This window comes from Sminthopsis crassicaudata, chromosome 3 (assembly GCF_048593235.1).
Source record: "Sminthopsis crassicaudata isolate SCR6 chromosome 3, ASM4859323v1, whole genome shotgun sequence".
Lineage (NCBI taxonomy): Eukaryota > Metazoa > Chordata > Mammalia > Dasyuromorphia > Dasyuridae > Sminthopsis > Sminthopsis crassicaudata.
Genome location: NC_133619.1, coordinates 3,825,698 through 3,850,765, shown reverse-complemented (window position 1 = coordinate 3,850,765; position 25,068 = coordinate 3,825,698). Strand labels below are relative to the sequence as shown.

The window sequence follows — 25,068 nt, the reverse complement described above, 5'->3', positions numbered from 1 at the left end:
TCCTTCCTTTTTCCATCCTTCTTTCTTTCAACACCTGTTGCTTTTATTCCTTCCTCCTTTCCTCCTACACTCCTTTGTTTCCTCCTTAATTTCATATTTTCTTCCTCTATTCTAGCCTCCCCTCTTCTTTATTTCCAATCCTCCATTACTGGATGTTGATTTTCTTGGATTAAAATCAGTACCTACTTCAAGGAAACATTTTCTTTCCAATGGGCAAAATTGTCCTATCAAGGGGGGAATAAGTAAATGCCTAAATCAGAGAAGAGTATTTCTTGGAGGTTGGGTAAAGGGGCAAACAACCTGATGACCACGATATAGCCAGGGCCTTTAGGGAGCACATCAAGGTCACTGATACAGAAACCTTTTTCTTCCTACCTGCGTATTTCAATGAAGGATGATAGAAAATATCCTGAAGTGCTCACCTTCTATTCAAATTTCCCAACCTCACAATTTTACATTTTTTACTCTTCTAGGTTTCAACTCCACAGGAAAAGAAAATGCTTCTCCCAGGATAAGCACATCACTTCCTCCCAAGATAAACTCATCATCCACTCATCACCATGATGCTAATGGAAAATTTGACATTACTTTCTTTATGTCTCTTCTAACCTCAGAGTAAAGGGCTAAAGGATATAGGATCAAATTCCTCCCAATGTCTTCCTTTACAGAAGACTGAACCTGTCCCCTCAATTCACTTCACTTTTAAGCTGCTGTTCTTCCTGGTTTCAACTCCTTGAAACAAGTTAACCTCTTGTGTTCTATGAAACAGGAAACAATTACAATCTTACAATTTAACGAAAGCCACTTGTAAAATGCCATCTCCCATGCTATTCTCTCTTCAGCTGTCAATATGATTTGTAAACTTTATTGGCTCCCTATTACTTTCAGGATCAAATATTAACTCCTTTAGTATTTATAGCTGATTTTCTCAACATAACCTTTTCCTCTATTTCCATTATTCTTATACTTGCCTCCCTCTTGTTACACTTGGCTCCCTGCTGATTTTCTCAGACAAGCCATCCCCCCACACCTGTTCCTTTGAGCTGGCTATCCCCCATGTCTTTGTTGCTCTTCCTCCCCATCTCCACCTCTTAGCTGCCTAGGCCTTTTTCAAAATTTAGTTCAAATCTGACCTCGTCAATAAAGTCTGCCCAGTTCTCTACAAGCTTATATCTCCTTTTAATTATTTCTCTCTATATATTTCCTGTCTTCTACTCTGCAGATGTCATGTAGACACCAAGTTATTTACATGCTGTATCTTCCATTAGAAGGTTAGTTTCTTAGGACCATAGATAAGTTTTCTTATTTGCCAGCCTCCCTTGTTCCAAGCTGAGCTCTTAGCTCATTTTCATTCAAGATACCATTTCACTTGCATATTTTGTTTTTCCCCCAACCAAACTATAGCATAAATTACAACCAGCCAGGTATGGAACAAACTAGAAATTAGAATAATTGAGAAGTGCCTGGGAAAATCCCACTGCTAAGCCTTTGATTTGAGACTTGATCAATGACTTCACTGAGCTCTTTGTCAACGTGTGATACATTGGGTGCTAATGGCCTTTATCAGAATGTGATGGCTGCAGTGTGCATATTCCTTCCTTTCTGGATTATGGATTGATTCTTCATGCTTCCTTCTAAAGGACCCCATCCCAAGATTATAATAAGAAAGGCGTTTTGGTACATTCAATGTGTTTTCTTGTGGATTTGGTTTGTTTTTTCAACTCAAATATGTCTAATAGACAATAAAACATGAATTTCCTTCTTTAAACTGGTACAGAGAATTTGAAACTATGAAAGGGTCTCAAAAGCTCAGTTTATCCCAGTGGCAATCATAGGAGCTACATGAGGGAAAATATGAGGTCTATCTCTGAATATGAAAGAAGAAGGGGAAAAAACCCAGTTTCTCTCTTGGAAAGGACCAGGAGATGTGTGTAATGGAATAGTTGACCTTACACAATGAGTAGAAGCTGATCCATGATATGGACCCCAGAGTCATCATATGAATAAAAAAGTATAAATTGTACTTTAATATGCTGGCATGTCATTGTTGATTATTCTATGCACACTTTTATAAGTTTAGCACAAAATCTACAAAGAAAAGAACTTCTGAAACAAGTTGGCACCAATGTGTTTCCCAAAGTTAAGCAATGACTAATATTTACAACATCCAAAGTTTCTATTTTTGTTTTGAACTTCAGATACTGGCATGCCTTCCTCAAAAAACCAAGACAAAAAGACAGAATGGTACTTACGGAGCTGTAGAGATACCCTTCTCCATTCATTGCCACATAGAGGCTGGCTTTCACTCCCTGGATTGCCACAACCCGAAGACCCACCGGGATTAGGTTGAAAAGGGCTGAGAAAGAGAAAGAGAAAGAAAGAAAATAAAAATAAAATGACAGGTGAACATTCAACAATCAAAAAACCAGATTATGCACTAAACCTGGGGAGAGGGAGAAGATAGAAATAAAAAGGCAAGGGAGCAAATTAATAATTCTGAACTCACGGTGCTTACAGTGCATCCAGGGAAAACAATGTACAAATACATAAAATATATATGAAGGGAAAAGGATTGGGGTTACTAATCAGGGAAATCTCACGTACAAGGAGATAATATTTGTATTCCGGAAATATAATAGACATTAAATAAATGCTTGTTATCGTCATCTTCATTATTATCATCATGCAGATTTGCAGAAATGAACAAAGTGAACAGAGAGACTGAGTAACTTGTATATAGTCACAATTTAAGTGGCCTAAACAGGATTTGGACCACATATCTTATACTAATTATTATACACCATAAAGAAATCAAGATAACTAAAAAGACAGGAGGAGGGAGAAAAGAGAAAAAAGGGAAGTAGAGAAAAAGGAAGCGGGGGAGTGGAAAGGACAAGAAAAAGGAAGGGGAAAGAAAGCAAGAAGAAAGAAGGAGGAAGAGGAAGAAAAAGGAGGAAGAAGAGGGGGAGGAGATTGGAAGGATGAGGAGAATAAAGATAAAGACAAGGAGAATAAGGAAAAAGAGGACGAGGCTGAGATTGAGAAAGATGAGGAAGAAGCAGAGGAGGGAAAGAAAGAAAAGATTACTCTGTAAAATCAAAGTTATTCTATCCCATAACCAACTGGACAGGTGGGCATTCAACCCGTTTTTCTTGTCATGCCGACTTGGGCTGATCTATTTACACTTATTTTGAGTCATTTAAAGAACAGTTAAAGAGATGAGCTAGGGCTTGAGCCTAAGATTATGGTAGCATCCTATCTTGGTAAAGCTTTCTAGAATGAGAGATTTGATCCACACTGGTGCCTTCAGTGGTTCTACAATAACCTAAATAAGTCACTGGTACATCCACATGCTTCCTGAACTTATAAGTCCTCACTCATCACTTTCACTCCTGTAAAAAATGTAATAATCAAAAACTTCTTTGGTTTTTAAATCACCAATATTCTATAAAAATCTCTAATGCCCTAAGCTTTGCACTTGGCAGTACTAAGGATGCCCCACATGTCCACAACATGCTCTCTGTCCTCAAGGACCTTGCAATATGGTAATCTGAGAGACCATACCATTTGCCAAAGGCTTTACACATATGACCTCATACAATCCTCACAATAGCCCTGGAGCATACAGAGTGGAGGACATATAACAAATATTAATGCATCCACTTTACAGATTAGGAACCAAATTCAGATAGGAGGTTGTCACATACTCATGGTCACGAGATGAGACAAGATTGAAAGAACACTTTCTCTTCCCTCACACTTTTGCATTTTTCCCAATTTGAGCTCAGAAAGAGGGATTAATGCAGACTTTCCTAACCTCGTGGTCCCTGGCTCCTTATTTAGTTATATTCTGAAATTTATGGAAAAGTCTTTGAGAGATTTGTTATGAGAGATCGCTAAACCTGAGAAAGGAAATTATCACAGACTAACTCCCTCATGATATTGGATATTTCTAGAGCACAGAGGCCCAGTGAAAACATACACAGGTCTCACCTTCCTGGCTCCCTTCCCAGAATTGGCCAACATGCCATAGTTGCAAACATAGAAGAGAAAATACCCAGGGATTCCAGAACACTGTAGTATTGCAGCCTTGCCGAAAACAAGATCCTGCTGGCCTCCCTTTCATGACTCACACCTCAGATTTGAGTTCTCGGAGGGGCCAGACAAAGTCACAATGTTTTGGACTTCAGTGACCATTTGAGCCATAGCTTTCAGCCTAGTCCTAGAAAATTTCCAAGGGCAATGGTGAATTTTCTGCCTCCTTCTTGTGATTCAGTAGAGTTGACTTATCTAATATGTTAATATAAAGAATATTTTGTGGGGGGAAATGACTGGAGTAATTTGAACTGGACCTTAATAGCTTTGTTTGAAGTAGAAAATTGAGAAGTATCTACCTAACCAGAAGGACAGCATAACTGAAACCAGTGAGAGAGAAAGTCTTTGGACATCCAGAGACCAACTTTCCTGAAATATTTGGTTCATATTCGAGCCTTAGAGCACTAAGGATTTGGGGACAAGATGGATTCCAAAGAGAGCACAAAGGGTCAGCCCAAAATGAGCCCTCTGTCTGATGGAGAGTTAAATATAAAGATACCTGCAGATCAACTATGACTACTCACTCAGGACCAATGAAATTCAGTCACCTTCCCTGGAGACCCCAGAAAAGGAGGGGGAATCAAACATAAATATAAACGCAGACACAATTTAAACTGAGTATCTTCTGGGAGATGGAAGAAGAAATAAATATGTGCACACATTGAGAAAATAAGACCCTTTGTTCCAGGGAAAATGAGATAGATTGCTATGAGAAAGAGGACTCCTGTAAAACATCGTTGGCTGCATGGGACCAACCTGATGAATATTTCCCACTGCTTTCTTAGGAACATGTCCCATTTTCTACTAAAGGAAAGCGCAAATGTAAATTGCTTTACAAAACTTACAATGCTATAAAAATGCTAGCTATTATTATTTTAATAATCATCTTTACTATTGTAGAAATGTTCAAGGAAATGGGAAAAAACAAAGTAGTGTACCATGCAGCATGATCGATTTGAAGACAGACAATCTATAAACATTTGTTAAAGGCCTACTATGTGTCAGGCACTGTGCTAAGAATTGGGAGTACAAAAAGAAGCAAAAGACAGACCTCGACTTCATAGAACATATAACTAATTGGAGTGTTAGTAAATCTTTACTTCAAATTTTGCCTCAGACATTTACAAAATGAATGGCAGTATGCAATTTATTTCCTATCTCTGGTCTTCACTGTTCCCAGAATTCAAATGAAGGTTGGATTTGTCCTTCCTGCTCTAAATCAATTGTCCCACAGAATCAGCTACACCCAGAGAAGGAACACTGGGAATTGAGTATAACCTGTTAGCACTACTGTCTTTCTACCCAGGTTACTTTTACCTTCTGAATCCAATTCTTACCATGCAACAAGAAACTCGGTTTTACACACCTATATTGTATCTAGGATATACTGTAACACATGTAACATGTATGGGATTGCCTGCTATCTAGGGGAGGGAGTAGAAGGAGGGCGGGGAAAATTCAGAAAAGGAGTACAAGGGATAATGTTGTAAAAAAATTACTCATGCATCTGTAATGTCAAAAAACTATAATTATAAAATGAATTTAAAAATCAATTGTCCCATAATTTATGGAGAAGCAGGAGAAACTGTTTCCCAACTCAAGTTTTTACCCCAATGCTCATTTTCATTACAGATATTTGAAAGCATCTAAGTGATGTTTAAGAAGTAACTACTGCTGTTGCCTTATTAATTCATGTTTAACTTAATTAAAAGCAGACCCCAAATAGGATAACTGCTTATCCAAATATTTATCTTTTCACTTTTTTTTAGATGCTACGCTTACCTGAGATGCTATAAGATCCATGCCCTCATTGGGAAAAATTCAATTTAGGAAATGTCAGTCAGCTATATGGGTAGTCTAAAGCTTACTTCCTGTTCATCTGCCCTGACATCTATCTGAAATGGACTTCTTTTAGCTCAGGGACAGCTGTTCTGAGTGACAGAGAGGGCTAGAAATCTAGTGCAAATTGCAGAGTTTATGAAGGACTTTAGATAAGAGTTTTCAAATATATGCTGCACCTTCATCCCTCTGATAAAGCACAAGTGGAACCAAAAAAAGAAAAGCTGACTCAATTTTTTTATTCTTCTGAATCCCATGAAAATTTGATTAAATCGTGATTCAGGGCATGACCTCAGTGACCAATTCAGGGCTCTCTGAATCAGAGGTCAATCTGCCACTGACTTGTCTGGATTTTCCTAATTCACAAAACCAGAGTATTATTTCTTTTCCATGACTTTTCTTTCATGAGTGGGTGAGATTTAGTATGCAAGTCCCTTACTGCCATTGCTCTAAGTATTAAAAGATAACTCTATGCACTAAATAATAGGCATTCCAACTCTTTATTTCTGGTTGTAATCCACTCCTCCTTTTGCCTCCTCCTTCTAGTCAGCCTTTGGGACTCCTAAAAGAAAAGAAGGGAGGTGAAAACTGTACTGTACTTGCCAATCCCACAGAAAGACATTTCTGTCTGAATCGGCTGGAAACGACAATCCAGTGGAACAGGATAATTGAAGCTCAAAGTGCACGCCTCAAGACTGGCTAAGTAAAGGTTTCCTTGGACACATGGTAAGAGACACGTGCATTTAAGGAAACCAACAGAGAGAGCACGTTCCCAGGGAGCTTTTCCCATGTGAGAGTTGTGAGTAAACTGCTAAGCCCGGCAAAAGAAAGAAAAAGATGCTGTGAAAGTCGAATGTGAAAAGGAGAGTGAGAATGCCCTCTGGAGTGTAGGGGAGTGTGGGGAGTGTGGGGACCGTGGGGGTGGAGGAAGGGTGTTGGGAGGCAGAGCAATCTTAGGTGGAGGAAGGCAAGCACTTTGGAATGTGTCTCACAAAAGGTGAAAGACAAAGAATGATTCATTCTAGGAGGGAAATGGTAGAGCTTTCTCAGGACTAACATTTCACTTATCCTTTTGTTTAGTTTGGAGTTGCTACCAAAGAAAAGGAAAAAAAAAACAGAAGGGGCACTTGACACCAGGTTTACTGCTCAGATATTATTTCCTTTGGACCCACAAAGGTCTGTCAACAAAAAAATTACCACAATCAACTAGGCAAAAGCCATGAACCAGAAACCCACCCAATGCTATCAATGGCCTCTGAAAATAGGAGCCTCTCTGTACACCCATCTAATGAATCAGAGACCCTCACAATGCTGCCAATGAGCTCTGAGAATGGGGGCCCCTCTTTACTCTCATCTAATGAATCAGAGACCCACCCAATGCTGTCAATGTCCTGTAAGAATGGGAGCCTCTCTTTACCTCCATAAAATGAATCAGAGACTGACTTTTAAGGATGGGGGTCTCTCTTTACCTCCATATAATAAGTCAGAGACCCACCCAATGTTGTCATTGTCCTCTAAGAATGGGAGCCTCTCTCTTTACCCCCATATAATGAATCAGAGACTTACTCAATGTTGTCAATGACCTTTAAGGATGGGGGTCTCTCTTTACCACCATATAATGAGCCAGAGACCTACCCAGTGCTGCCAATTGTCCTCTGGGGATGGGGAACTCTCTTTATCCCCATCTATAAATTTAGGAAGATAAATGATGACCTTCTCTCCCTTTTATGGTGATAGAAAATAGTAGTGAGGACCTTTATTTTAGGTCAGTTAAGATGATAATCATCCCCTCTCACTAACAAGTACTGATTCCAGAGAAATGGAGGTATAGCTCTGTTGATACAGTGAGATAACTGAAAAGTAAACTGTTATATCCTACCTGGTAAAATCCTAGATATGGGAAAAAATTATGGAAGAATTATGTATGCTAAAGACACTCTTTTTATTTTATCATTATATTCATTGATATCGTAATTAGCAACTTTAATTTTATCAGTTCTGATATTAATTGGTCATCTTTGATACACGTCAGATGTATCTTCTTTATATTATGGCAATGAATTTTCTTTCTTTTCCATTTAGTCAGAGAAGTGAAAAAAGCACTTCTAAATCTAGCAGCTGTTCTAGGTGAAGTTATAAGGTAAAAAAGGGTGGGTAAAAAGAAGCAGTATTTATTAGTAGTATTATAATAACTAGCATTTATATGGTTCCTATTGTATGCTAAGCACTTTACAAATAGCTCATTTTATCCTCCTGGATAGTAGGTGCTCTTAATATTCCCAATTTATGGGTGGGACAATTGAAACAAGGAAAGATTATGTGACTCATCTAAGATCACAAGTCTAGTAATTGTCTTAAGTTGAATTTCAACCCAAATCTTGCTGATTCCAGGACCATTGTTCTAGTCCTTAAAACACTTAACTGTCTTATTTGTGAGCAAGTTTAGTACAATGAAACTACTTTTAGCAACTGGAGCAAGGTCTGGAGAAATCTGGGATCTGAACTATGATTAGAAGGAAGCTCAATATTCCACCAGATGGATGAAAAGGAAAAATACAAAGAAGCTAAAGGAAATCACTTAGGCAAAGGCCTAGAAGGATGAAATGGAATGATTTGTCCCAAGAAGAGCAGGAATATTTGACTGAAATAGAACATGTTGGAGAGGAAATGCAGAGAAATGAGACTGGGGAGGTAAATGCCAAATTGATGATTTCTCTTTTATCCTAGAAGCAATAAGGGGCCACTAAGGGAGGGGAATATCTGTGGATCTGAGGAAGAATTTTTACAAATTTAGGGATATCTATTTTATTGTGTATTAGAAAATAAACCAAAGGGAGGAAAGTCTGTAGACGGTGAAACCAATTAGAAATTTATTGTTGTACTGTAGGATGAAGATAATGAAAATCTGATAAGTGAGATAGAGACTGTATGAGTGGAAATAAGTGAATAGAGATACATTAATAAGAAAGAATGCATAAGATTTGGCAACAATTTGAATATGTATGAGGTGGGGGAAGGGAAATGTTGAGTTGAGAAGAAAGAATCAGGAATGACTCTAGAACTCTAAAATTGGGTGACCAGGTTAATGACTATGCCATCAACCAAAGTGCAAACTCTTCTGGGATGGGGTTGGAAAGGGGGAAAAATATTGAATTTGGCATCAGATAGATAAATTTAGCCTGAATATGACCTTTAGAAAGGGATCTAATGCTCCTGAGACTTTGCCTTTCATCTGTAAAATGAGAGAATTTAAACAACTGGTCTCTGATGTGCCTTCCAATTCTAAATGTAAGATTGTCCAGTAACGAGTTATAGCTGACTTTGACATGTCTAATGAACATACTACATTTCCATTAAATTTATCTGGAACTTCTCTCTATAAACTGTACCAGCTGATTCCTGTTCTACAATCTTCATTTTCTTCCCCTCAAAAAGAAAGTTGGGGTTGAGGGGGAAGGAGAACATATAGAATAAGTTTCAACAAGTTGAAAGAAAGAGAGTCATAAGAGCCATAAGAAAGTCAAGTTTCCCTAAGGCACAGAATGTGAGACATCATCATCTTTCCCGCTCATTTCTAACAGAGAATAATTCCCTGAATAAGGAATGACAACTTTTGAATAGGGAAATAGGAAGTGTTATATTTCTAAGTCTTATGTTCATTTCCTAAAACCAGCAGTGCATCATTCCAATCATTTTATCTTTGATTCTTTTTCATGAACTCTTTGATCCAGACAATTTGTTCCTTACCAAGGAGATTCTGTCACCATTCCCGCTTGATGTTACTCATGCCTGGAATTATCTCCAACTTTTTAGAATTTCTAATCACTATTTAGACTCAATTTAAACTTTATAGCTTCCAGGAGGTGACCACTCTAGGATAACCTTCCATCTAGTCTCTATCTTGTATACACTGAATTATATCTGTCATATAATTCATTAGAGTAAAAGCTCCTTGAAGGCAGAGACCATCATGGCTTCTTTGCAAATGCTTAGTATATATTAAAGTTCACAAATTTGAGATAGATCGATTAGACTGATTGAATAGGTAGATTGAATAAAAGTAGAATATGGGAGAATAAAGAGACTTAAGTGTACAAATTCTGTTCACACAATCTCATACTTGAACATTATTCATGATGTAAAGCATTCTTCCAGGAATTTCTTTTTAAAAAATAATCAATAATAATATAAATATCATTTGAATCCAAAACATTTCACTTTGAAAAATAGAATAGTCTCCAGGATATTCCTGAAACCTAATCCCTTTTTAAAACAATGCTTGTATTACAGATGGTAAACAACTATCTACTAATTAGTTTCTTTTTTCCCTTTTATTTATGAGAATCCTTTTTTTTAGCACTTCCTCAAATGAAAGGATCATTTCTTTTTATTCCCCTAGAGGCTTTCAACAAGAAGATAATATTAATAAACTACCCAAATAAAATTTTCATTGAAAAGAAATTTGGAGTAGTGATTTGGGGGGGAAGGGAATAAGCAAAGTTTTTAAACTATGCTTTAGTTTCTCTTACTCTACTTCAAATTTACTTCCTTAGTCTATATTTAGGGGAAAATTTGCTTTGGTCCAAGTATATTATAATTCTAAAGAATAGCATTGTTACATTACACACAAAATCAGCAAACAATTTAAAAAAACTAATAAGAAACTAATTCCTAAAGTTTTATGTACTTTAGATGCCAGACTAAATCAATTTAAACATATCAACTCAATCAGATGGTTATTTTGTAAATAAAAATCAAATCATCTCAATAAACAAATAAGTTGGTCATTTCTTTTCTCCAATGGACTGACCATTTTTTGACCAACTTGCAAGATTGGTCATTCAGGATCCATGTAAAAATAGAATACTCCTGATTTATAACAAGCATTGTAATTAATCAATATAAAATATTTGCAAAGTGCCTACTATGTTTTAAGAACAATAAGAAGCTTTAGTGATTTGATGAGCCAAATTAAACAGTTCCTGCCTTCTGGGAGTGTATAATCTCTCAGGGGAGACAAGAAAGTTGTACATCTATGGATATATATACATACACACACACACACACACACACACACACATATATATATATACACACATATATATATATATATACATATATATATATATATACACACACACACATATATGTATACATACACACACATACATACACATAAATCCAAGCGAATGGAGAGCACTACTGGCAGCCAAGTAGAAGTGGGAGAAAACATTGGTTGGAATCAGATTTGGAAGGTCATTTGAAATTAAACAGATGAGTTTATGTAAATCATTGACAAAGAGTTTATGTAAATCATTGAAGGGAGTTCTTTGGAAAGTCAATAATAATAAATAATAAAAAGAACTGACATTCATGAAGCATTTAATATTGCCAAGTACTCTATTAAACCCTTTCAAGTTATATCATTTGATCTTCACAACTCAGTAAGGTAGATATTATTATTTTCCCCATTTGGCAGATGTGTAAAATAAAGCAAACAGAGATTAAGATATCTGCCAAGGATCATAATCCAACAACTATCTGTAGTCTGATTTATATCAACTCTTCCCAATTCCAAACCTGATTATTTGTCCATTTTGTTTTTATTAATACAACCATTTGGAATTCATTGAAATTCAACTCAATAAATAAATAAATATATATATAAATATATATGTGTGTGTGTATATGTATATATACATATATATACATATATATATGTATATATACATATACATATATATATATATATATATACTCAACACCTACTATGTGCAAGGCATTGGGACTAGGAATTTCAAAACTGAAATAGCACCTTCCCTCAAGGAACTTGCATTCTGCTTAGCTGAGGAAACCAACAGACACATACATGAGCACCTATAATTTGCAGAGTATTAGCAAGAGGAGGGAGTACAAAGGCTCTTTCAAAAAGATATGAAAGTTCTCCTTTTCTGGGCGGTAGGGTAGGAAAGCCCATCTCTGGTAGATATTTTGCAGAAGCCGGACTATTGTATAATTAAAAAGTCAACTTCCAAGTGATTCAGATTTTTTTCCCTTAAATTGAAAAATGAAGCATCTCACAATAGATAATGAAAGCAAATGACTCTCATCGCTTATCCTCTCCAGTCAATTTGTCTTCCAAAGAGGACTTGTCTCGTGATCTGTTTAAAGGCTGCATTCCAAAGCACAGGTATAAGGTCATGAGATCAAAGAGCAAAACGATTTCCAAAGTGATTGATAAAGTTTTAGAAGAATATGTCCTTTTGATCTCCACTGGATAAAGCCTATTTCAATAGTCCTGCTTTCCTAGAATGTTCTGTTAGATAAAGTCAACCTGTCATCCTGCCATCTGCTTGCTGTTGACCCCTCTAGTCAACTGGAATAGCATCCTAGGGACCAGAATAATGCACTTCCCTTTGGAGTGTCAATCTGAAGCTAAATAATCCTAATGGAATAGGCCAATGCAAACTCACCTAACCATCTCTACTCAGAACAAAGCAGGCTTCCATTTCAACCAATCCAATCCAATTTGTCTTGGTACTGATACCCATAACTTACTCTCCACCCATAACTATACTCCAACCTTCACATGTTTTGCTGCTCTAAGAATAATAATGAGAGTAAGAGTTGGAATACTTCTGAACAGGGCGGGGTCCAGATACGGAGATGGACTTAGTATCAAATGACAGGATCTTCCATCTTGTTACTGCAACCTGAGCCCCACTCCTCCAAACTTAAAGGTAAAATCTCCTCTATGTGAGCTCTTTGAGAGTGGGGAACAACTGACTTTTCTATTTATATCCCCTTTAGTTATCATTTTTGTACATCATAGGCACAAAATAAATGTGTTTGTTTGTTTTGTTTGTTTTTCCTATTCAATCATTTTCAAGAAGCCTCTAATTAAATGATGTCCTGGATGACTTCATAAAGTTCCTTTTTTTCTAGCAGAGTGTCGGGCACACAAAAGATGCAAAATTGTACATTTGATGTGTATATAACATGTGTATAAAGTGCTCTCAAATGTCAATTTTTTGGAGACAGGAATCATTTTCATTTGATTCTTCGGACAGTGCTGGACTGTCATAAGAGAGGTTCATCTTTTTTTGTTGCTGTTTATTTGTTTTGTTTTAAACTGAATTGAATCAAACAGAACATATGTTTATCCCCCAGGGTATGCAAGGACAGAATCAGGCATGTAGGGAAGGGTCAACAAACACTTTATGAAATGATCACCAAGCAGCTGAGGAGCCATGACAATGAGAGCTCCTGCTGTTAATAAATGGGATACTGTGTCATTGCTATAAAGAGAAGATCCCAAAAAGAAATAATGAGAAGAATGTTGCACTGTCAAGTCTCAAATGATAACATGGATTGTGCAGATCGAGTCTCTACAGAAAGATTTTGACACAATACATGTTTCTGTGGCAGCAGCAAATGGATGGTGCCTGCTCTCATCAGCTCTTGGCTGGATATTTATACAAATGTTCCTGTATCTCGGCTTCTTAATCTTTGAAATATATAAATACAAACTCCACAATCCATTCAAGAAGAAGTAAAACAATTAGGACTTCAGACGACATGATTTTATCTGTACACACATATATACACATGTGTGAGCACAAATGTGTGTAGGAATAGGTATATGTATATAGTTTTGTTGGTCATTGTTCAGTGATTTCAGGCTAATCTGGCTCTTCGTGACTGCATTTGGGGTTGTCTTGGCAAAGACACAGAGTGGTTTACCACTTCCTTCTCCAGCTCAAATGAGGAAATTGAAAAATTGAGTTAAATGATTTGTTCAGGGTCACATGGCCAGCAAATGTCTAAGCCAAATTTAAACTTGGGCTTTCTTGACTCCAAGACTCAATCCACCATACACTAGCTGTTTGTACATATTTTTTTCCTTCACACATACAAATATATATTTATATATGTGTGTAGATATGTACATTCACACCTGCACTTTTTTTAAATGAATCTTCATTAGCATTTGGATTTTTAATATACTCTACAGTATTTATCTTTTTTTTAAGTAAAGCAGCCTGGCACATCCCAGGTTTACGGTGACCTTGGGATTCATGGTAATTCGGGGCAGTGCCATTGACAAAAATAAAAGCTATTATTTTTTGGAAGTAGGATATGTGCATAGAGATCATTTATTTTATCTTGGTTCCATCTGATACCAGAGAAAGGTACCGAGTTAGAAATGTCAGAACTAAAAGTAACTTGAGAGATCATTGTCTCTGTGCATCCAGCTATTTATGACTATGTTTAAAAGTTGCATTGTATTCCCTTATGTCTATGTGGCACATCGGGGGCAGAAGGAATAATAAGTTAAATTGGTCTTCAGGTCAGGAAGATCTGGATTCGAATATCACCTCTGACTCATACTGGCAACATGAGCCTGCCCAGGGAACTTAAAGTCTCAGTACAATTGGTACCTACCAAGGATGTCAACAAAGGGGTTCATCTGCATTGGCAAAGGGACATCCCTCAACTGGGAGTTTTCTCTGCCAATAGTATCACAAGTCTAGTTCTTTCCCCTTATTTCACTTACATTGTATACTTACTGACCCATGTACATATGTGACCCCTACCTCCCCAGCTAGAGCTTAAGTTTTAAGGGGCACGAGTGACTTTGGCATTCTTTGTATAGCACCTTTTAGATACACATTATAGTAAGAGGAATACAGTAAGAGGTACATTCAAGACTAGAACCCAAATTGCTTAACTGTTGACACAGTTGTCTTCCTATCATGGCATGTTGTCTTTCCCATCCAGCTAAGTCCCTAATTAAATGGTGTCCTGGAGGGCAGAAGTGACTTTAAAAGTTCCTTTTTTTCTAGCAGAGTGTTGGGCACACAAAAGGTGCAAAATTGTACACATTGGGTACAATTCTGTTTTATATTAAAGCTAATTTTGAGGGAGGGTGGAAAGAATCCTAGAGAAGGAAATGGAAAACTACTGCAGTATCTTTGCCAATAAACTACCTAAAGGGGTAAATGAGTCAAACATGATTGAAAGGATTAATCAATCACCTGTTGCAGATATGCAATGGGGGGAAAAAAGGGAAAAAAACATTTTTCCTCTAGGCCATAGCTCCTAGCTTTACTAGTAATCACATAGCCTGTGCTGAAGAATGCTTATTCCTATTATTTTCTCATCCTCCGGTCACATTAAAATAAGGATAAGATCTTAGAAATCAACTAGATTAATAAGACCTTTCTATGAATAGGTCAGCACAATGGACAGTTCCTATCCACAGCTTATCTCCTCCCTTTCCTACTGACCTTTCCCATTTATTCCATCATTGAAAACATTGAGGGAAAGTTTAGCCACTCAGCTTCCTTTAATAGTAAAGATTATAGGTCCCCATTGCACACTTAGCAGTATCATTTACATACTTGCAAAAAATAATGCAAAGCAGAGTCTGTGGAGAAGTATCCCTAAAAGACTTCAAACTATCACAAAGGACAGCTCGTCCCATACTTTCCACTACTCACTATGTCCAAAAGCCAAATCATTATCTGTCCCCCAGATTTTTCCTTACTTCACAACATCCTGATCACTATCAAGGGCTCCACCACTCTTCCAGTCAATGGGGCTTTCCAGCTCTCTGGAATCCCCAACTTTCCATTCCTGCTTAGCCTACATATAGTATCTATTTAAAGGCCAAGGTCTCCCACTACATGCAGGACCATCTCCAGTCTTCCTGATTTACATCTGACTACTGAACCAGAAGGCTCTGGAGCAGAAAGTGATGTAGGACATCTTGCACAGCCATCCCTCATTCAAATCCAATTCACTTGTATGTTATGATATCGCCTCCTTAATGAAATGGTCCTCTTTGAAAACAAAAAATAAACAGGAACAATCTGTCTCCAGTACTTGCCATTTCCATTTCCATATTTCTTCATACATCCCTTTCCCTCTATTCTTTCCCTCTTTTCTGGATTATCATAATTACCTTAAAAGTAGTTTTTTTCCTGTTTTACTTCTCTATCCACTCTAGTTTCTTTCATTCAACTGTCAAAGTGATTTTTCTAAAGTAGGTCTATCCTGTGTCACCCTCCCCTATCATGATCCCCTATTACTTCATAAACCAAATAAAAAGTCATAACATAACCCCTTCCTAATTTCCCATCTTTTTAGCCATAATCCCTATTTCTATACTCTAGGATTTGGCTACTGTCTTTTTTATGGTCCCTTACACAAGGTATTTCCTTGCACATTTCCATATCTTTTACTGGCTTAATACCTGGAATACTGGTCTCCTCACCTTCCTTTTAGTTTTTTTTTTCCATTGTCACCTCAAAACCCATCTTTTTCAGGAGGCCTTTCTCACTCACTATCCCTCTATTGTTAAACCTCTAAACCTTGCCTTCAATGATAATTCACACTCCTTCTAACACTTACCTTGCTCCTCACCTTAGTTCCATTTCTAATTTAAATTTTATATGTAACCCTGCTTTTAATCCCTGATTCTATTATACGTGTGCAGGTATGTGAATGCATATATAAATTGCACTGTTATTCATGTTTGTATCTCCCATAACCAAACTTTATTTCTAAATTCTTTCTTTGTTTCTGCAAGATTTAGCACAGTGCCTAGGACATAATAAATCTTTAACAAGTATATTTTGACCAATTAACTAGCCAAGAACATTTAGGCTAACTTGCCCAATGTTTAACTTGTGAAGGAACATGAGCCAACACCATCAATAGAAGAATTGAAAACTACTAACAATATGAAATATTATACCAAATCACTATTAAGAAAATAAATTAAAATCAATATAAGATGGCAGCTTATATAACCCAAACAATGACAAAGTTGATAAAAATAGTCAACATTGAAGAGGCTATGGAAATGAAGCAAGAGATTAGTGCAAATATCCTCCAAAGCAACTTAGAGCTATCATTAACAATTTTCAAAACATGTACTCTTCTACAAAGAGATATCATAGCTAAGCAATATCTGAAGAATGATAAAGGCAGAGAGAAAGGTTGCCAGTATGTCTAAATATAGAAAACAGTAATTTTCTGTCTCGGTGATAATGAAAAACTGTAAATAAAATAAATATTTTGATGGTAAATAAAAAAATCAGTTTGGAAATTTGGAGGCTTAGGAGCTATATATGTAGTATAATTAAAGTCAGGCAAACCTAGTTTGGTATTCTACCTCAAATACAAATAATTGTGCAACCTGATCAAGCGATTTAAATTATTGGGGGCCTCAGTTTCTTTATATGGAAAGTGGAGATAATCATAGCATTGATGAAGTAAGTATGTGGAGAAGGGGATTGTGGTTTTGCCTTTTTTTTTTTTTTTTTTTTTTTTTTTTTTTGTATCTCCAGTGCTTAGCATAGTTCCTGGCACATAGTAAATCTTTAATAAAAATTTACTGATTGATTGTTTACTATATATTTATTGACTGTCTTCCTGAAGGTTGTTGTGAAAACTAAATGAGATTAATATATGCAAAGTGTACTGCAAGTTTTCTAGCACTATCAAAGTTAGTTATTATAATTTTTAAAAACAATATTATTGCACAGTAAGAAACCATAACTATTGTGAATTAAGAGAAGCATCAGAAGACCTTTCTCAGCTACAGCAAAGAGACAAACAGAAGTAGGAAAACAATATACCTAGTGATTACATCAATGCAAATGAAAATACCAAAAAGAAACAGACAATTTTTGTACTGACTATCCCATAACCTTGCTTCCATCTCTTAAAATTTCTGGATTTCTTCAAGATTCATCTCAAGCATTAATTTCTCTGGAAGTTCTGATTCCCCAAGCTGATTACTGTTGCTTCTGAGAACCACTTTCTATTTTATCTGTATATTTCTTTTAAGTCCCTAGATATGTATATGGTAGTCTCACACCTTAGAATGTGAATTCCTTGAGAATGGGGACTGCTTTTTTTTTCTTTTTTACTTTGGGTCCATTCTGCTCAGCACATAGTCTGACTCACAGAAGGTAATCAATAAATTAACTTGTTGCCTGATTGATTGTTATATGGTCAAGAAGCATGGTATGTGCCTTGAATATATGAATAGACTCAGATGATGTTATCATTTAGTTTTAGTAAAATGCTTCTCTTTTCCTTTATTTACAAAATAGTTATGCTAGATAGTGTTATAGGAAGTGAGATGTAAATAAAGGTGATGTAATATAATATAATGAATTATTGAAAATAATATTCATTAAAATATATAATGATTAGTTGAAGAAATTATGGCTTTCAAAAAGATTCAAAGATTCAAAAAAATCAAAAGATTTTACAAGAGTAAAATCTGTGTTTATGTATGATTGGAAAAAAATAAAATAATATTAAAAATAAAAATACATAAAATGAGTTAGACAAAAAAAAAGAATAGAATGGAAAAAAAGACTAGTGGGAGACAATAGTTTCTGTTGAACTAGTACATGCATGAGGGAATTGTCTTGTTCTGCTTAGCTTAAGGGAAAAACCAAAGAACAATGGGTAGATAGTATAAAGAAACAAACAAAGGGTTATATAAAGAAAATCTGTCTAGCTATCAAAAAATTAAACTGCTTCATGAGAACTTCATAGATTAACTCTTCCTGGAGGCCTTAAAATAAAGGGTGAGTACCACTGTGAGTGATGTTAGGGTATGTTCTAGAAGCTATTCTTTTTCAAATATCAGTTGGCTTATAGCCAACTTATAGAATTCTTCCAATTGATGATAGAAATCTGAAAAGCTGTAGGCAATGGGAAAATGTCCAAGAAGACAAGTGGACAAAGAAAGGATCAAGAATAAAAGTAGAGGATTTGTCACTGGCAAAGAGGACAGTGACCAATCCTCTGACCCAAAATGGAGGAAAGAGATGGTATAAAAATACCGATGCTCACAGTTCAAGCTGTCTAGAAGCAGAATAGGCTCCCTGATAGATTAATGAATTTTCTGTAATTGAAGGGGAATGTGAGACTGAAAGACCAGTTATTGGATATGGTATGAAGGAAATTATAAGGGGCTAGTCCAAATATCCTCTGGAGTTATTTTCATTCTGAAGTTTTGAGAAATTATATTCTCTTGGAAATGGCACTGAATTTAGGATCAACAGATCAAATTTAAATACTGGCTCCAGTACCAACTAACTGTGATCAGTAAATCTGCCAACTAAATTGAAGTGAGTGACTAAGAACCCGAATGCTATATTTGTGGGAAGGTGAATATTTTTCATAACATTAATAACTGAGCAAGACTGATGCTAAGGACATGTCACTTTCAGGAAGATGCATGTTAGAACTCTTTCTGGCTGAAAACTAGGCTAAGATGTCAAGGAAGAAAATGTAAGATAGCTCTGATCATGATTAAAAAAAAAAACAAAAAAAACAAGAGATTGAGATAATATTGGAAATGGAAGCAGAAAGGCAGGTACTGAGGCTTCTTTTCAATTTGCCTCGACACCTAGCATAGTACTTCACATACAGTTAAACACTTGTTGCATGTAGCATTTAGGACACCAAGAGCCAACATTTGACTTCCAACAAATGTAGACACATACTGATATTTCCGATGATCTTTACAAAGCACAGACATCAGCCATAATGCAGATTTCATTTTTAGTGTCAACTGTCTGCCTTAGCATTACCACAATTTGTAAAGTTCTGATCATCTCTCAGTTGTGATCCTTCTCTGGGAGGAGGTTTCTTTTCTGTATAATCTTTTCCTCTATGAGCAGGTTTCTTGGGAGGCTTCTGGAGCCTCCAGCCAGCCTCTTCTTCCTGAATCCTGGCTCTGAATCTCCTCCAGCTCTTGTCCTTCCCCAGTCCAGACTGCTTGTCCAGGCCCAATGTTGCCTCTTTTTTCCTCCCAGAGAATGGGTGTGGGATAATGCAAGGGCTTCTGGGAAGAAGTACTCCAACCAATGAGCTTGCTCCTCTTAGAATCTGAGCCATAGAACTATCAGATAGTCAACCTGAGTTCTCACCTTGTAATTGTCCAGACAACCTGAATTCTCACCTTGTCATTGTCCAGACAACCTGAGTTCTCACCTAGTAATCCTAACAACAATTAACATGTTTTTAGAGTAATATTTATTATCTGTTTATAAGACTGATCTCCATCTTTCCTACCCTCTGCCCTCTCCAAATAATCTTTTATTTTGAATAGGAAAGCAAAATTTTTAAATCCATTTTTGTGCCTATGTGGGGTTACTAAAAAAGGGATCATAATTTTATAGTAGAAGATACTTTAGAGCTCATCTAGCCCCACAGTTCCTAGTTTACTGATCTCAGCCCCTGGTGGACTTGAAGTTACTACAAGGAATCTGCAAATTCACATGAATACCAAGCAATCTATTTTAAGACAAACTCTGAGAGCAGCAAAAGAGCACCCCATCTCATTCAATGACTCAGTACCCTAAATACTAAAGGCAATTTCTAAAGATTGAATCAATGATGTGTCTCATTCGATTGCTCATTGCTTTTTTCTCCAAATGCATAGTAGATGTTGCTTTGACTAAAACAAAACTCATTTAAAACTGTACTGAATTCAGAAGTAATGAGGAATGATTAGGATCTATGAATATTTGAGTTTCTCCAACCCATTGATAAAATTATAGGTTTAGGAAACATACAAAAAAGCAAAGGTTTTCCCACTTCCAGTCTGTGAAATGGTCCACATGAACTTTCTATAGGTATAAGTTGAATAAATTTAATAAAGGTAGTCGAGGCACAAGCTTCAAACAAGATGAGCTTATTAAATGGCACACATAACTCTTAACAAAATGGGTCAATCTGGCAGCCTCAAAAAAAACCCAGTGACTTCAAGGGGAAGGAACCCTCTTTCATGATACAGAACAAATCAGGGGTCTTGGTAGATATGGGAGAAAGGTGAGAGACTGTTGGGTTGGGACAAAAAAATTACAACCGGCCATAGTGAAAAAGGTTCAGTTCAAACATTAAATTAAGGAATGCTCATTGTTTTATGGGACCCATCTGCATCTTGGAGTCTTTGCTAGGGGATCACAACTACCAGCTATCGTCTCCCCAGAAGAAAGAAAATTATCCTAATTATGCAAAGGAAAGAACACATTTTTGGTAACATGGTAACAAGTTAGCTTGTTAAGGTTAACAGATTTCTAGGAAGTATCCCAGGGGGTACTGACATGAGAGATAGCAACTTTCCTTTTAAAATAAATTTAAGTTAGCTCAGGCATTTTCAGTCATGTCTGACTCTTTGTGACCCCATTTGGGATTTTCTTGGCAAAGATACCTCAGAGGCAAAACCGAATTCCTGAGCTCAACTCAAGGACGTAGAAATGTGACTAAAGGCAGATGCAGACTTAATTATAAAAATCAATATAGCATAAAATCAATTATATTGTAGAATCCATACAGTAGAAATCTAGAGAAGAACTAGAGGTGATATTAATTTTTCTCTCTTCGGGTAGGAAATAGGGTTTTAGACTAATTTAGCAAAGTAATTGAAGTGTAAATAAGCATCTTTTTTGAAATCTGCAAAGAAATCCTTTAATCAATTTAATGGAATTATAGAGTCACTAGTCACTGGATAGCTGAAAGCTCAAGAATGCTTCCAGATAGACTTAAAAAGGAAGTTAGCTAACTCTGAAGCAATGTTAATAATAACGAATAAAGGAAGAGCCGTATTTAGAAAGTGCTTTCAACTTTGCATAGTAAGTTTTTATTATCACCACAACCTTGCAAGGTAAGTGTTATTATTATCCCTATTTTATAGAAGAGCCAGAGGGTAAGTGAGAGCCCCAGAGCTAAAACACGGGTCTTTAAAATGACAAACCCATCACTCTATCTGCTATATGACCTTCCTAGACTGAGAAAGACTCATCTCAGACATTATAGAGAAAAATCAGATATGGAAGAAAAACTTAGTTCCTGAGAGAATCATTATTCACTTTTCCCCATATGCTTTTTCTACCCTTCCTAAGTTTTCTGAAGTGTGATACGATTGATCATCCTAGGATCTCCAGATTTTCATGACTGTTTGCCGGTGATCTCTGTGATAACTCCTCAATTGGCTGTGCTGGATCTTCATCAACATAATGCCTATTCATTGTAAGTGTTCCTTTAGGCTCTATTCTTGGTCCTCTTTTCTTTTTTATTCTAGGCTCTTTCATTTGGTCATCCTATCAGCTCCCATGGTATCACTGACCTTCTGTGTACAGAAGACACTCTAATCTGTAGATCCAGCTTTTATCTTTTTGCAGACTTCCAGCCCTGCATCATGAATTAACTACTGGATGTTTACAACTGAATATTCTACAGACATCTAAACTCAGTATGTCCAAAAGTGAATTCTTAACATTTCCTGAAACCCAAGTTATTTCAAACTTCTTTATTTCTGTCAAGCGTACCAGCATCCTTCCAGATGCCCATATTCATAACACCATTATCTTTCAACTCCTCACCTACTTACCTCTCACAAAACCAATTGTTCGGCAAATCTCATTCTTTCAACCTTCACAAATTCTCCTTTTTCTGTTCCTTTTCTTTAAACACATGCCCATCCCTTTATGTCAGTTCTTGTAATAATATCCTAATTTGTCAATTCTTCCTTTATTCCAGCCCATCCTTAACGCATTATAAAAGTAATTTTATTAAATTGCAGGTCTGAACATATTACCCCCCTATTCAACAAATTCTGGTAATTATATTTCTTCTAGTACAAAATATGAGCTATTTGGAATTTCAAGTTCATCATAACCTGTACTTTTTATAACTTTCTAGGTTTGTTTTAAATTGCTTTCTTTCCCACACTCTATGACAAACTATCTTTATTGCTGTTTCTCACAGCTATTACTTACATCACCCACTTTCTTCTTGTTGTGATACAGGAGCCACCTGCCAGTGGCTGCTGGGGGTCTAACTCAGACCTGTACAATGGATCTCTTTAGGGTGAGGATGATACAAGGAGACTGAGAGGCAATTGTGCTCTCTGACCTCTCTCCTCTTCCCCCTTGCCTCCAATTTATTTCATTCCCAATCCACAAGGAACATCTGTGAAGGCTGCTTTGCAACTCCTTCAAGTTTATGATTCACAACTGTGGAGACTCTTGGAGAATTGACCTGCCCCTTCACCCAGACATGGTCCTTAACGCTTTGTTTTGGGATTGACTATGCCCCATACCTGGATGGACTCTCTCCCCATGCAATCGCCTTTTGAAATCCCTGGTTGGACACTCTGTCCAAGTACCACATCTCCATGATTTTTTCCTTGGTTTCTATGTTGTACTAACTATGGATACTTCTTGTATATACTTCAATATACTCATGATGTTTTCATCATCAGAATGTAAAGTCCTTAAGGACAGAGGACATTTCAGTTACATCATTGTATTCCCAGTGATAGCACAATCTCTAGCACATTGTACTTTAATAGATCTGAATTGCTTGCTTGCTTAATTGCGGAGTACAGGAAGGGGAGCAGAGAAATTTGTCTACTAGGAGATGCTCACACCCAGTAGAAAGCAGATTCAGACAGCCCACCCACAGAGCTGAAGTGTTATATGGAAAAGAATGGGTTCAGGAAGCTTCAGGAGCAATTTATACAACAATGAAGCTACAACCAAAGGAAACTACAGTGGGGAGGGGAAAGATGAAAAGAGGAAAAAATCAACAAAATATTTGTGCTAGAAAGTGCTGAAAGTGTGAATCACCTTGGCCATACTTACTCCTTATATACCTGTCTCTACTAGGATAATATCTGTGGGGGGTTCAGTCTTTTCAAGAGAGGAAGAATGTTTTATTATTATGGTTTCAGTACTTTTTTTTCCTTTGAACTACTTATTTCCTATGTTAAAAGTGCATACATTGGTAGGGGCTTATGTCCTATTTTTAGAAATGTAGACTGACAACATACCTTAAATATGGGACAGTAATCTTTCAGAGGATCCTTCTTGTGCCATGAGTCCAAAAAAGTCAATACACATACCAATATTTTGTCAACATATATTCTCTTATTCCACAGATAAAAATATCACAACTATTATCATGTGATAAATTTTACTTAATTTTTTAAAGCTTGAACATCTCTTCTAACACCTTTAAGGAAATTGAGATGCCAAAGTATTAACCACCTTCTCTAAGCTTATACAGAGAATAAATATCGAAGTTTGAATTCAATTTCAGGTCCCTAGAAGTGCAAATTCCTGCAATGTTTAAGTCTATTTGAGCTTCTAGCTAAAGAAGACTTCCACACCTCACTGGAATAAAATGTTGAGCCCTCTATCTGCAGGAATAATGCCCCTGACCCAATTCTAGAAGGGAACACATTTTCAATTGGTTTTCCAGGAACAGCTAAGGAAGGGTTTACAATAATCCACACCTGTAATATTTCATAAACATCTGTGTGCCCAGTTGTCTGTGTCTGGATTAAGGCAGCTATCTAAGTAACAGACCAAAGGCTGTTGTCCAAAATCAGATTGTTGTTGGGATGTTTTTGTTTGTTTTGGGGGGGGTAACTTACATTTTTTTTCTTTTTATAAAATACCATGTTCAAACAAAGAAAAAGTGATTAGATAAACACTAAGAAGAAATAATCCTGGAATGATGAATATGATCTAATGTTAACCCAAAGACCAATCAATAATTGCATAACGACTTTGGAAGAACCACTGCATTTTCAATTTGACAAGTCTGTTCCACATATATACACAGAAACAGACTCCCCAGGAAGCAGAACTACTGGCTTAGCAAGGAACTGATATTCAGCAAGATGGAGTAAGAGCTGAGATAGCAAAGCCCTTTTTTTCTTTTAGAGGACATAGCATTTCATAAGGTTTTATTACAACTGACCCTGCACATCAACAGAAGTGAGCTGAGCTTTATCTGAGAAAGAAGGAGGGAGGAAGGGATAAAGGGAAAGAGAAAGAAAAGGGGGGGAAAATGAGTTTTGCACTTTATTCACTGCTCCATTCTTCACAATCATTCTTCTATGCCTGTGTTATTAGTGAAGGAGCTGGATATAAATCACACTATCTGTTTAAAAATGTATTTTATATATCATGTATGTGGGAGAGAAATAGCTTTCTGTGCCCAATTTGAAAAGCAGTAAAGTACAATAGAGATAATACTGGATTTGAAGTTCTGATGCTATGAAGCATGTGACCTTAGGCAAGTTGC

General features: G+C 36.5%; 1 protein-coding gene across 1 annotated transcript in view; it reads right to left on the bottom strand.

The window, feature by feature from the left end:
* Positions 1-25,068, bottom strand: part of FGF12 (fibroblast growth factor 12) — a 212,827-nt gene that overhangs the window by 149,203 nt on the left and 38,556 nt on the right. Inside the window, 1 exon segment of the mRNA XM_074297863.1 lies at positions 2,253-2,356. Coding sequence (XP_074153964.1) covers positions 2,253-2,356 — 104 coding nt within the window.